The 15,282-nt window shown below is 34.5% G+C and overlaps 1 protein-coding gene across 1 annotated transcript; it reads right to left on the reverse strand.

Moving 5' to 3' along the window:
* Positions 1-5,587: 5,587 nt before the first annotated feature.
* On the reverse strand, positions 5,588-8,337 carry LOC143594266 (uncharacterized). The gene is made up of 6 exons (XM_077073615.1): positions 7,815-8,337; positions 7,369-7,702; positions 7,106-7,282; positions 6,817-6,986; positions 6,198-6,386; positions 5,588-6,018 (listed from the first exon to the last, which is right to left on the reverse strand). The coding sequence occupies exons 1-6, from the start codon at positions 8,335-8,337 to the stop codon at positions 5,588-5,590; spliced, it is 1,824 nt and encodes a 607-aa protein (XP_076929730.1).
* Positions 8,338-15,282: the final 6,945 nt, after the last annotated feature.

The raw sequence follows: 15,282 nt of genomic DNA on the forward strand, positions 1-15,282 counted from the left end.
TATGCTTAGTTATTTCACTTAGGAAATTCGTTTGGTTTTATAAAGACGTGGAATGCGTTTGACACAGTACCGTCCCGTAGGTGCAAAACGTCTTACAAATAAGATGTGTAATTGTTTTACTCATTAAGTGTAATTAAAATAAAATTTATGTTAAATAAGAAATTAACTAATTAGAGAAAAAGTGTGGTTGGTGCCATTTTTTGCCAATGGGCCACCCAAAAACGCTCCATGTCATAGCGGTGTGGAGTTGTTTTGAATCCTAGTTGGCTATGGGCTAACGCTCCTCTACAGATGCTCTATCGTCATTTAAATGAAACTTTGTCATAGAAATTGTTAAACACGTAACAACTAATTGAATTTCGAATGCCAAAGATGACTCCATAAATCATAATTCAAGGAGCTGGTATCTTAAATATACTTGAATTTTGAGAACGGATCATATTTTACTTCTCCTAGGTGGGTTCATGATCAAAATGATTTTATTTTTCCATAACATCTTTATATCTTATTTAATTTATATTCTAACTAGTTATTAGATGAGGCGGGGTTGTTAATTTAAGTAGAGGTGGTGTTAAAGAAGTAGCTATGTTGCTTGATAAGCTGGCTAATGGCTAGTAATGCTAATGTATATATACTTCTACTCAAGTAAAATTAGAAAGGCATGCTTATTTTACAAAAGAGGTATATGCAAACTCAGGTTAACCGTTGAAGAAGTGACCGATAGAAGATCAGGTTGATTCAATAAGCCTCCTAGTTTGGTGGTGAGTCTAGGTTCTTTTATCATGCACATGTTTTTTACCAAGTATTTCTCTTAGTTTGTTGTTATTTGATTAAGTCTTTCTTTACCGTTGTAAGCTCTACCTATTAGGCTTTTGTGATTAATGAAAAAGTATCCATCTTTGTTTTCAATATTCTTATCTATATCAATCTGCTCCAACAGATTGGTATCAGAACGTATCCAGGTTCTGTATTCGATCACAACTACAACTCCTCAATCAAAACCTTAACCCTTATTTACAAAACCTTTTGATTTTCATGGCAAATAACAATTATGGTGGTATTCCCTTGACTCCCTTCCAATCTTTAAGGGGGGAGATTATGAATTCTAGAAGATTCGAATGAAAATAATTATGATATCCCAAGATCTGTGGGACTATGTGGGTATCGGTGGTTAATTTTGTCTAAAGTGATGAAGATTGTGAATCAAAAGTGTGCATATGGTGAGGTAGTGACGGATCAGACTATACTTGAGAAAGTTCTTCAAAGTTTACTGACAAGATGGGATCATGTAGTGGTTGCTATGGAAGAATCCAATTATTTGAGCAGATTGTCGTACGATCAACTGATGGGATCGTTACAAGCACATGAAGTAAGGGTCAATCGAGAGGTTTCAACCCCCTGTTGAAGAATAAGTTCTTCAAGCAATAGAAGATGATGCAAGCCTGTTTGCTCGAGGAAGAAGTCGAGGCTCATTCAGAAGCCATGGACGAGGTCGCGGAAGAAGCGGTGGATGTGGAAGAGGTCGTGTCCAATGCTACAGTTGTAATAAATTTGGGCACATAAGTAGAGCCTGTTGGAATGAGCCTCAAGTAGGAGCCGCCGTTGAAGGAGAAAATGAGGAAGAAGAGGTGCATATGGCAGTCGCATGTGAAGATGAAGACGCACTTATGGTTAAAGCCAACAAAACCTTAGGAGATGTGTGGTTTCTTGATAGTCGCTGTTCAAACCATATGATAGGGCAAAAAGCCTTGTTTAAAGACATTAATGGCCTCAAGAAAGTAAAGGTACAAATGGGGAATGGGAAGAAGATTCAAGTGGAGGGAAAAGGGGCTGTTAGGCTCAATGCAAAGGCTGGGAAACAAAAAGTCATTAGAGATGTCCATTTTGCACCAGAGTTTGACTACAATCTCCTAAGTGTAGGACAATTAATGATAGTCGGGCATAAGTTATTGTTTGACGAGGGAGTATGACGATCACAAATAAGAAGGCTAATAAGGTTGCTTACACCATTCCAATGTCAGGAAACAACACCTTCCCACTTGACATTTCAAGAACTAATGAAGTTGGGTTATCTGCAATAAGTGATGAAACTCGCATTTGCCATTTGAGGTATGGTCATTTAAATGAGAGGAGTCTCCAGGATTTAAGTACAAAGGGAATGGTGAATCGTTTGCTAAAAGTAAAGAATTGGGATGTGTGTGAAGGCTGTGAGCAAGGAAAAAGGGCATGCGAGTCATTTCCATTGCATGGGTCTAGAACAAAACAGATACTTGATCTAGTGCATGCCGATGTGTGTGGTCCAATTCCAACTCAGTCTCTAGGAGGTAACAAAATGTTCCTTTTATTTACTAATGACTATAGCCAGATGACATGTGTCTGTTTCTTAAAAGATAAATAAAAAATGTTTGATAAGTTTAAGTTGTATAAGGATATGGTTGAGACAGAGACTGGGTTGAAGATCAAGGCCCTAAGATGGGATAGAGGAGGAGAGTTTATATCCCATGATTCATGAACTTTTTGTGTAAATCAAGGCATAAGGAGATACTTAACCGATCCTCATACTCCAGAGCAGAATGGAGTCTCAGAGAGAAAGAACATGACCATAGTTGAGATGGGAACTAGTATGTTGCATGAGAAGAATCTTAGAAAAGTTTTCTTTTTGAAGAGAAGCTATTGCCACAACAGTCTATATCAGAAAATTTTCACCAACCCGTGCACTTGATCAAAAAACTCCGTATGAAGTATGGTAAGGTCACAAACCCTCTATTCACCATCTAAAAATATTTGGATGCACTGGTTATGGGCTAAAACCTAAGCAACACAGAAAAAGTTTGATTCAAAACTAGAAAATGTATTTTTATTGGTTATTCACCAAATTCAAAAGCATACAGACTATATGACCCTGCAACAAGAAGTGTTGGCATAAGAAGGGCTGTAACATTTGATGAACTTGCTATTTGGAGTTCAAATGGTGAAGGAAGGCATGAGCTACCAAATGAGTTCATAATGCAAATAGGGAGTACAAGTGAAGCCTTTGCAAATACTGATGTAGCAAGCAGTGGTTCGGATGAAGAGGTAGCTGAACCACATACTCCAATTAATCAGAAGACTCCAAACTCTGATCATGTTAGTTCAAGTGCTACACTAGAAAGCAACACACCCAAGTTACGTGCACTCACAGATTTGTATGAGTGCACTATCCCCATGGAAGGCTATGAAGCGTGTCAATTGGATTTGTCATCTATGGAACCAGCCTCATTTGATGAAGCAATAGTGAAAAAAGAGTGAGTAGAAGCCATGAAAGTTAAGCTCCAAGCTCTTGAACATCACAAGACCTAGAGCGATTGTACAAACTCTTGATTCAAACATAAAACTCATCTAATCTTATTAACATGAACTTCAATCTTACAGATGTTAAAAGAATTACACAAAAAACTTAATTCTAATATGAACACAACTCTATGGATACAAAAACATACCGAAACCAACTCAGTAATCTTCAGCTTCAAGACCAAATCTGAATCCTAATAGATTTAGAATCTAAATTGAAGAGATGATCTTGAGAGATACAAGATGAAGAGATATGTTCAGAGAGAGAATATCGAGAGATTGTATATTGTAACTGAACAGACTCGTTTGCTATATAACAAGTTAACAACTTGTTAACAGTCTTTCACTTTTAGTCCTCCATTTTATCCAAGTATGCCTCTGCTGTCCCCAAGCTATCCAATACACCAGCTTTAGCCCACCAACTTCCTCATTTGACAGCTTCAGTCCTCATGGTTCAATATTCATGAAACCCTCACATAACAATTAAACACTAATTAATAAACGACTATTTCAAACAAATATGAGGAACTAAATAGTACCTTCGAACATGCCCCCTTGATTTAGCTCCGGAAACAGTCCAAAAGAGACAATTTTCCACACAAATAATGATGTTGTTTAGTACCTAACCCTTTTGTAAGAAGATTGGCAATTTGATCTTCTGAATCAATTTTGATTGGTTTCAACACACCAGTCACCACTTTTTGTCTTAAAAATTGTAAATCAATTTCAAAATGCTTTGTTCGGTCATGAAAAACAGGATTAGCAGCTATAAGAATAGCTGATTTACTATCACAAAATAACCTAACCGGCAGTTTTTGATCCACATTAAAGTCTTTCAAAATTTTTAATAACCAAACTATTTCACAGCCAGGAGTGCACATGGCTCTATATTCAGCCTCTGCATATGACCTAGAAACTGTGTCTTGTTTTTTGCTTTTCCAGGAAACTAAATTACTGCCTAAGAATATGCAATAACCAGTGACACATCTCCTAGTAGCCAGACACTTGCCCCAATCTGAGTCAACATACCCTTTCAACTCAAAATTCTCATTTTTCTCAAAGAATATGCCTTTTCCAGGTGAGCCCTTCAAATACCTAAGTAATCTAAAGGCTACTTTGAGATGAGAATTAAGAGGACAATGCATGAACTGACTCAAACAATGAACAGTGTAACATCTATCAGGTCTTGTAAGCGTGAGATATATAAGCTTCCCGATTAGTTTTTGATACTCAGTTATATTACTTAATTTTGAATCATTTTTATCTGAGTTTTCTAAATTTGTAACCACAAAATTTGGTTCTATGGGAATGTTAACAGGTTTACACCCTAACATCCCAAACTCAGACAAAAGCTCCAAACAGTATTTTTGAGATAAACACAAACCATTTTGAGACTCAATTACTTCAATGCCAAGAAAGTATTTTAGTATTCCTAAGTCTTTTATCATAAAACTTTTGTTTAAAGATGACTTAAGACTTTCTACTCCAGTTTCACAATTTCCAGTAATTACAATATCATCCACATAAACAAGTAGAATGATAAATACATTACCAACAGACTTTATGAACAAAGAGTAATCATTTATGCTTTGTTCAAAACCAAGACCAATAAGGGTATTAGTTAGTTTTTCATTCCATTGTCTAGGAGCTTGTTTAAGCCCATACAACGACTTAACTAACTTACACACTTTACCACTAGACAAATCATAGTATCCTTCAGGTAACTTCATATAAACATCCTCAGTCAATGTTCCATATAAAAAGGCATTATTTGTATCTAATTGATATAAATTCCAGCCTTTTTGAACAACTAGACTAATCAAACATCTCACAGTAACCATTTTCACAACAGGTGAAAATGTTTCATCAAAATCAAGACCCTCTCTTTGACTAAAACCTTTAGCTACTAGCCTAGCCTTATACCTTTCAATTTCACCATTGGCTTTGTATTTTATTTTATATATCCACTTACAACCAATAGCTTTTCTTTTCTTAGGTAAGTCAGTAATTATCCATGTTCCATTTCTATGTAGGGCTTCCATTTCTAGGTTCATGGCATTGATCCAATTAGGGTCAGAACTAGCTTCTTTAAAACTTCTAGGCTCAACCCCTTTATTTAGCATAGTAACAAAACAATAATCAGATGTATTTAACCTAGAATAATTTACTACCTTTTCAATGCCATATTTTACCTTGCCTTCAACCACATAGTCAATAAACTTCCTAGGAACATAACTGACTCTACTAGACTTTCTAACTATACTTGACTCAACATTAGAAATTGATTCACTCTAGCTTGGTCTGGAACCATAGGTTCATCATTAGATATTGCAAGATTATCTTCACTAGTTCTCTGACTTGATACATCTGGTTGGGCCTTACCAGGAGTACTACTTCCACCAGTAACATCCTCAAATGATGTTTCATCATGATTTGCATTACTAGGAGTAACACTACCTCCTGGTTGCTCATTTCCTAATGTATCAGTGGTTTGAACAGAATGAAGAACATCATTGTCACTATCTTTTGTAATTGCCTGCCCTTCATCATTGAGTGTTTGAATCATGTCATCAAAGAAAATCAGAATGCTTTGTTCACTAGTTTTTTCAAAAACAGACTCTTCATGTTTAAAAAGAAAGACATTTTCATAGAATCTAACATCTCTAGAAAATAAAAACGTTTTAGTATCTAAACACCAAAGTTTATAACCTTTTTTAGTATTAGAATATCCAATAAAAATACATTTTTAGCTCTATTATCAAATTTATTTGAAGGAGTCAAATTAGTAGCAAAACATAAGCATCCAAAACTTTTAAGATGACTAAGGGAAGGCTTAGACTTATATACTAACTCATAAGGTGATTTACCATCAAGCACAGAAGTAGGAGTCCTGTTAATCAAGTATGTAGCAGCTAATACACATTCTAACCACATATACAAGGGAATCCCCCCTTGAAACATAAGAGACCTAGCAACATTTAAGAGGTGTCTATGTTTCCTTTCAACAATACCATTCTGTTGTGGGGTGTTCACACATGATGTTTGGTGAATAATCCCTTTATTTAAGCAAAAATTTTCAAAATGTTGATTAACAAATTCTGTACCAATCTGACCTAAAACATTTTACTTTCATAGAAAATTGTGTATCAAGTAAGTTGACAAAACCTTCTATGTTAGAGAAAACTTCACCTTTTGATTTTAATAAAAACAACCAGACCGCCCTTGAATAATCATCAACCATTGTTAAAAAATATTTAAAACCTTCAATACTGGAAACTTTAAAAGGTCCCCAAACATCTAAATGAATTAATTCCCCTAGGTGTTTAGAAATATGAGAACTCAAAGTAAATGAGTTTCTAGTTTGTTTGGCTTTATGACATATGTCACATGGTATAGATTCATTAATTCTTATGATTTGAAGATCATTTTTTAACACATTCAAAACCTGATGGGAAGGATGACCAAGTCTATTATGCCATAACTCACTAGAACTAGAACACATGATCATATTTGAAACACCATGTAATTTATCTCTAGTGACATCTTTATAGAAGTAAAGACCATCTACTTGTCTACCACTCATTAGAATCCTGTTGTGACGTGAATCCTGAACATGACACATTGATTCATTAAACCTACATTCTAGCTTGCTGTCTCTAGAAAGTTTAAACACAGAAAGCAAATTCACATAGTATTCTGGGACAACTAAGACATCTAGAAAACTATATCGTTTGTTAATTTCAGGTTCCCAATTTTTGTAATTTTAGCCCTGGACCCATTAGGGTGACCAACACTCAGTCCAACATCTGACACATCAACACAATCGAACATATTATGTTCTGACACGGTCATATGTTGATTAGCACCTGAGTCAATAATCCACCCTTGTGAAAAATTAGACTCAGTAGAACCAGTTGAACCAGCATAACACATTATGTTAACATAAGAATTCCTACAACATTCACCAATAAGAATACTACTGACATATTAGCACTAATATGTTGTCCCGATGAAACAGATTGATCACCTATTAAAGACAAAAGTTTTGCAAATTGATCTGGTGAAAACTGAAGGTTAGAGCTGTTACTTCCCTTTGAAAAATTAAACACACCATTATTGTTTTGATTATTTGCCCTTATCATATTAGACTTTTTCTTGTAATTATCAGGATAGCCAACAAGTTTATAACATCTTTCAATAGTATGAACAGTTAAATTGCAGTGAGAACACTTTAGACCAATAGTTTTAGAAGTCTTCTTTTTAGTTTCAAAAGTCTTGGCAACAAAAGCAGTTGCCTGAGATTTGCTAAAGCCTAAGCCAGATGTATTTTTATGTGATTCTTCATCAGAAATTATAGAAAATACAGCCTTAACTGATAGAAGAGGATCTTTAGATAGTATATTAGATCTAATTGGCTGATATACATCATCTAACCCCATCAGGAACTGCATTAAAATTTAGTCTCTGATTGAATTCAGAAATACCTGCAGCTGCTTGACAATTACAAGTGGGTAAATTGGTAATTGTGTCATATTGTCTCCATAGAGAATTTAGATTGTGATAATATTCAGCCAAAGATAAACCATTTTGACTTACTGAATTAATCTGTTTATGTATGTCGTAAACGACAGACCCATTAACTTTGTTATAAGTTTCTCTTAATTCGTCCCAAACTGTTGCAGCATTTTTTGAAAAAAATTGACCAAGGTAAAGTTTTTCTGCAACAGAGTTTAGAATCCAAGACAATACAACAGAATTACACCTTTCCCACTGTCTGCCTAAGGCTTCATTAGTAGGTTTAACACAAGACATATCTATAAATCCAATTTTATTTTTAACATTCAAGGCAAGTTCCATAGCATTTACCCAAACGGTGTAATTCTCGGTACCCTTTAAAGTGATATTAACAATAGAAACATTACTTGTATCACTAGCATGCAAGTAGAGAGGATGACCAAAATCTAGCTTACTAATCACAGAGTCATCATTCACAAAACCATCACCCATAGTGACTAACAATGACTAACTAGAAGCAAAAGGCCTAGAAGCAAAACTAACAATGATTGACTATAAACAATAGACAATCACTACAATCAACAATCAGAACCCTTGTACAATAACTAACCCTGGCAGAAGTTAGAATACTTACAGAGTACTCCGGCAGCCATAGGGAATAAGAAGACTTACAGTGGTTTATTTGAAGAAACAAGAAGAAAATTCAAGAAGACGCCAAATTTTTAAAGAAACAGCGGAAGATGATATCAATATTATTTCAATGATTTACTAATTACAAGTGTAGAGAATCCTCAAGATCCACAACTGTGTCAAAAGATGAAAACCCCCTTTCAATTCACCAATGTGTTCCTTGCACAAAAAAACCACAACAAATCAGTTAGAATCCGTGAATACACAGTGATTTAAAAAACCAGAATCTAGCCCAAACAAACAATTGAAGTCGAATATGAAATCTGAATCCTAATAGATTTAGAATCCAAATTGAAGAGATGATCTTAAGAGATACAAGATGAAGAGATATGTTCAGAGAGAGAATATCGAGAGATTGTATATCGTAACTGAACAGACTCGTTTGCTATATAACAAGTTAACAACTTGTTAACAGTCTTTCACTTTTAGTCCTCCATTTTATCGAAGTGTGCCTCTGCTGTCCCCAAGCTATCCAATACACCAGCTTTAGCCCACCAACTTCCTCATTTGACAGCTTCAGTCTTCATGGTTCAATATTCATGAAACCCTCACATAACAATTAAACACTAATTAATAAACGACTATTTCAAACAAATATGAGGAACTAAATAGTACCTTCGAACAGCGATAGATTTTGTGACATGTTTAAAAAATTTGTCAACACAAAGGTTGGTGAGCTCTTAACTTATAAACCATATTTTGAGACCGTGGTGTTTCAAAATATATTTCAAGTCAAAGCATTTTCTTTGATAAATTATTTATATAAAATTTCCTTTACCGGCACGAATTCAACTTTCGTTTTAATTGCTAAAGCGTATGAATATAACATTTTAAATTCGAAGTGTGACAAATCATATTCACATGAAAACCTTTTTATATGTAATCATAGTTTAGCAACTATTAAACCTCAATTCTATACCATTTACCGACGGTGGTATTTATTCCTTAACATTCTAAACAACGGTAAACACCTTTAAAACTCAACATATTATTTCTTAAACAATCATATTATTTGTAAACGAGCAAAGAATACAACACGTGTACACTACAAAAAAAATGTCATATAGTGACATACAGAAAGTGCTATTAAAATCCAAAAAGTGTCACCAAAGACCCCTGTAAAAATGTGTGACACACAAAATAAGTGCTACTAGAAATGGTGACGCTAAAACCTTTTAGTGTCACTTTTTTGATATGCCGCACAAAGTTTTTGGGCTGTAGTGACACTTTTTTTTTGCCACAATATAAAAAAAGACTTTTGTGGCACAAATTATATGCCTTTAAAAGGTCATCTTAATTATATATCCATACTAGTTTTGGTGGCACTTTTTTTTTTTTGCCATAATCTAAAATCAACTTTTGTGACACAAAATTTGTGTGAGTAAATATTGTTTTCATTTAAATATATGTACAACTTTTAGTGACACATATTACCAAATAAATCACAATATTTATAATGCAAAATATAAAATAAAAATTCAATAAAACTATAAATCTAGAAATAATAATATTATAATTATAACTTAAAGAATAAGTTCAATCCGAAACATATTCCAAATGTTAGATGAACATTGTGTAATAAGTAACATATTTCAAGTTTCAATTTTTTACAGGATGATTCTAAGCGCCCTTTTGGGTGAAAATTTCACTTTCATAAAACTTCTCATGATATCTACCCCGCCATCATCAACCTCCAATTCTTTTCTTTTTTGTTAAATAAACTTCCTTGTCGTTATACAAGTGATAGGTTCTTAGTTGCTGCTTGAATCAACCCATAAAGCCACAAGAAGTATAAAGATCTTGCAATTTAAAAAAAATAAATCACCAATTTTATCTAACAAACAACGTAATCTTCCATAATTTTATTCAGTTAGATATGGTCCATGGTAAATTACTCCTACGGATTGTGAGATTGTATAAGCAGTCAAGTCTAAAGTGTGTATGTGTGTTCACTAAAAGATGTGTCAGTTTTCCTAATAAAGATAATGTGGTTGGTTTCACTTCACAGGCTGGCAAAATGCAATAAGATTTTGCATAACTCTGAAAATCAAATGTGACATCACACTTTAAAAGAGATTATGAGATATGAAATACCACAATAACACTATTGGGTCCGCTGGATACTTGCAGATAACAACATCCTTTTGTGTGATCAAGGTTCTAAATGCAGGTTGCAAATACAAAAGAAAAGATCAGCTGTTACAGAAAAACAAATTGTATTGTGTTATGCTAATGACCAAGGTCTGTTGATTTTTTTTATAAATATTAGAAATTAGATACAACTGAAAAGTATGATACCTTTGATTTGAAGCAATAACACCAAGTATGAATGACAAAGCTCCAAGGGTTCCAGCGACTAAAGACATTCGCTTGGCAGTAATCTCCATCGGACCTTAAGTAATTTAAGGCACTGCATGTCAACCAAATAATGATGAAAATCAGTTGTCACTCGTACTTAAATAAAAACAAACAAATGTTTCAAAGTATGTGTGAAGTGTACACAAATCAAGTTACTAAATGTACTACTCATACACCAAGAAATGCATCGTCAAACATACAACAAAGTCTCAAGTATAATTAATAAAATGAAGCAGAAATAGGTATCATTAACAGGAAACAATAATATTCAAACAAGATATCACATACAATTCAATTTACCATCTTGATGTACAAACAGTTTACCATCCAGATTGAAAACTATAAAACCTCAAATCAGTTTTGAAGTTGAACAGTAGCAGTTTGAAATCCAAATTTTAAGTCAACAAGTACCAAAATTTTGAGAACTGAATGAATATGTGTATCATTAACAGGAAACGAATATAATCAAACAAGATAAGACATAATTAAGTAAAGATGCTAAGAATTCATGACTTTTTTTGTGTTATTAAGGAAACATCAAAATCATGACAACTTGATTAATAACATACACTAAAAAGAATGACTTCCCTGTTGGACAACCAGATCACCTACACCATCATCATCAACATTTAAAGTCATCAACATTGTTCATGTATATAAAGAGCTATAATATATAGTCAAAATCACATATTGGCAAATCAGAATCCACAAGTGGCATAAACAATAAACGAGTCTGAGCTCAACTAAGCTCGAGCTCGGCTCGTTTAACTTACACGGAGCTTGGCTCGGACTAGATTTTCAAGCTCGGGCTCGACTCGTTTATTAATGATTTTTTTATATATTTATAATTATTTTTATATATTTTTTTTCCGTTATAACTTTATGAATAAAATAACGTATATAATTTAGCTATTTTTTCATAACATTATATATATTTATTAATAATTATATATATATATATATATATATATATATATTATTAAAAACATATATAAATGACAAGCTCGTTTAGGCTCGCGAGCCTGCTCAAGCTAAATAAGTGAATCTCCCTCGGGCTCATTTATTAGACGATTTAGGATCGAGCTCGGGCTCTGAATAGACGGAATAAGGTAAGAAACTCTAACTATCAGACCAAATAACCCATCTAATCGACCGACCTGAACAATCCCACCTCAAAATCAGATTGAACCACGTGGAGATGCGAGATGCTCATATAAACGGTCATGTTTCTTTCAGAGGATGCAGTAAATAGAGCGAGAGAGACAAATAAATTTGAGTACTAAATTTCCCAATTCATCTCTGAATAGTAAACAAAACCTCAAAAGAACAAATCATCAAAAGCTTTTATCACTCAATTCCAATAGCTCAGATTTGAAACTAATCAATGATATTGGCTCAAATTAACACTAAGTAGATTCGGGAGTGCCTTGAGAACCAGATTAAGTATTCATATACTAAATTTATATAATTGTTCTGCTAAAACAATAACATATTGCATTAATTAGTCCAACAAAAGTAACAGGCAAGTGTCTATTTCATAATATATATTTTACATGCCAAAGCCATTGTGCAAATGACTTTTCAGCAACATGGGGATTTGATTTTGTAGCCAATAAATGATAATTCTGGGTGAAGAAACTGCTCTCTGTGGCATTTCATCAAACACGTTATGTGAAAAGACTACAAATAGAACTAATATTGTAAAAAAATTAAGTAAAACTAAAACTAAAGCAACTTAAAGTAGCAAATTTTAGAACCAAATCAAAAGAAATAAAAAAGGAAATATGGAAGAAAGATTGATCGGACCATTACATACAAGGACGATTAAATGACGATGATGAAGGTTCCAAAATGGCTGCTGATCGAGAGATTGAATATATGATCGATTGGATCTTAGAGATGTGTGCGATTTAGGGTTAGGGAGAGGAAGTTAATTTGGGCGTGTGGTAATCGCGGGAACCAAATTTTAAGGGATTTTTGGTGTTCAAACTTCGAAGTTTTAAACTTCTGATAATTTGTTTTCTATAAATTTTAAATAGTTTTAATTCAACAAATACCTATTCCAACTTTAGATATATTAGTTTCGTTTTTTTAAATAATAAATATTAGATGTAGATACAAAATAAAAAAGTAACTTTGAAAGATGGTGGAAAACTATGATGGAGTTTTACAGTGATAGAAAACCATAAGTATAAACAGTAAATTATAAAATTAACTTTGATTACAAAATATTAGGGAAGTGGGGGTGGTCCGTTATAGGTGGCCATCACGCGTGATGGTCACGGGAACACCGCCGCCGGTCCTTCCATCACGCGTGATGGGGGGCCGGCCGTTATGGCCATCACGCATTCAAATCCAATTCGAACGTTAATGTGACCGTTGAGGAGATAAAAAAAAACTTAATTAACCTATATAAATATAATCAAATCCATCTTTAAATCCAACTCAAATCTAACTCAAATCCTCTACTACAAACAACATTCTAACATCACACAAATGGAGGGTTCAAAGAAAACCCAATCCCGACCAAAGGTTCGACAAAATCTTGGCGAGCCGGCGAGATTCCGATTACAAGATGAACCCGACACAACCCAACCATTCCAACAATAACCTTTTCAACCACAACCTTTTCAACCACAACCGTTCCAAAACCAACCATTTCAATCTTAAACATTTAATTCACCGTTTTCATCAACACCGTATCAAAACCAACCGTTTATTCCACCTTTTTCTAGCCAAATATTTCAAAATAATCCTTTTGAAACGTTTCAATCTCAACCGTCACAAACGTCCGTCGATCCTTAAGAGGATAACAATGTTATACATCAATTTGCACGTGCTTTTCGTGATAAAGACGACGATGTGGATGAAGATGAACCCGCGGAGGAGCCCGCGGAGGAGGATGTCATCGTCCATAGACCTTGGTCGTCTGCGGAGGAGGTCGCCTTGACCAAGGTTTATTTACACGCCTCCGAAACAAAAAAACACGGATACCAACAAAAACGCGACTTGTTATGGAGACGTGTTATTGCACATTTCGAAAAACTTCCCGGTGCAACCAATCGAAACATGGATAAAATGACTTCCAAGTGGGGAGATTTGAATAGAAAAATGTCAAAATTTAATGCTTGCTACATCCAATTGGTAATTATTTTTTTAAAATTATTAGTTAAATTTTTTTTATAATTTATTACTTTAATTTTACAATTTTGATATATATATATTTTTCGAAATGTTTTTTAGAGCCGAGATCCACAAAGCGGAGCGAGCGAGGCGACTATCATAAAGAACGCGTTGAGCAATTATATCAAGATTTTCCGATATAAATCTTTTCCCCACTTGGATGCGTGGGAGATTGCGAGACACCACCCGAAGTGGGAACCGGTTCCCGTGGTCGACATGGACAGACCGACGGCTCCAAGGAAAAAAGGATATTCTTCAAAAAGATCAAAAACTTCCGATTTCGGGAACTACACAACGTCTACCGACGGCTTGTCAGGCAACACGCCGAACATGAACTTGAACGATCAACCCGGAGACGATCCCGACAAAGACACACCCACACCCACATGGCCGCATCGCAAGAAAAGTGGGGAATCGTCAAGATTAGGAAAGGAAACGGTGGCCGAGGACTTCAACGAATACAGGTCGGCTAAGTTGGTGGAAATGGTCGAGACGAAGGAGCGAAAGCAACTAGCTCTTGCTTCAAAATTAAAACGTGACGAGGCGTATATCAACCATTTGAATGAAAACCAAAAATAACGCTGATTTAACATTCATCGTACAACCGCACGAACATCTTAACTAATCCTTTAGATCGATCCTACTTCAACGCAAACGCGAGCTATGCGAGAAGTGGGGTTGGGAAGCGCCGTAGGTTTTTTTTTGTCGGTTTTTTAAATTTATTTAATCTTATTTTATTTTTTATATAATTTAACCTTGTTTTAGTATTTATTGTAAAAAAAATAAAAAAATAAAAAAAAATCCATCACACCACCACCCCCACCAAAATTCCATCACTAGTGATGGAAAGTGATGGGGTGAGGTGGTACACCGTGATTGATGGTTGCAAGTTATTATTTTTAAACCACCCCCACTCCCCTTAGCAAATAAGTATAATAATCAATTATAGTTACCATAAGCATCATACAAGGTTAATGATTACCAATCATCGTAATTTAGGCTCACATAAGGCCATTAATGATTTGGCTAGAATCTTTGATGGTCAATTATGATATCGGTTGTCAATTAAAGTCATTAATAGTCAATGGGAGTCAAATGGTGGTCAAGCATAATGCACGAAGCTCACACAATGATCAATCAAAGTGACCATGTCAGTACCCACAGTGATTCCTAGTAAAATTGGGTGTACATTACGAATTCAATATT

This window comes from Bidens hawaiensis, unplaced genomic scaffold, assembly GCF_021521415.1.
Source record: "Bidens hawaiensis isolate Kalapana, Puna unplaced genomic scaffold, B.hawaiensis_p1.1 tig00043431_1, whole genome shotgun sequence".
Classification (NCBI taxonomy): domain Eukaryota; kingdom Viridiplantae; phylum Streptophyta; class Magnoliopsida; order Asterales; family Asteraceae; genus Bidens; species Bidens hawaiensis.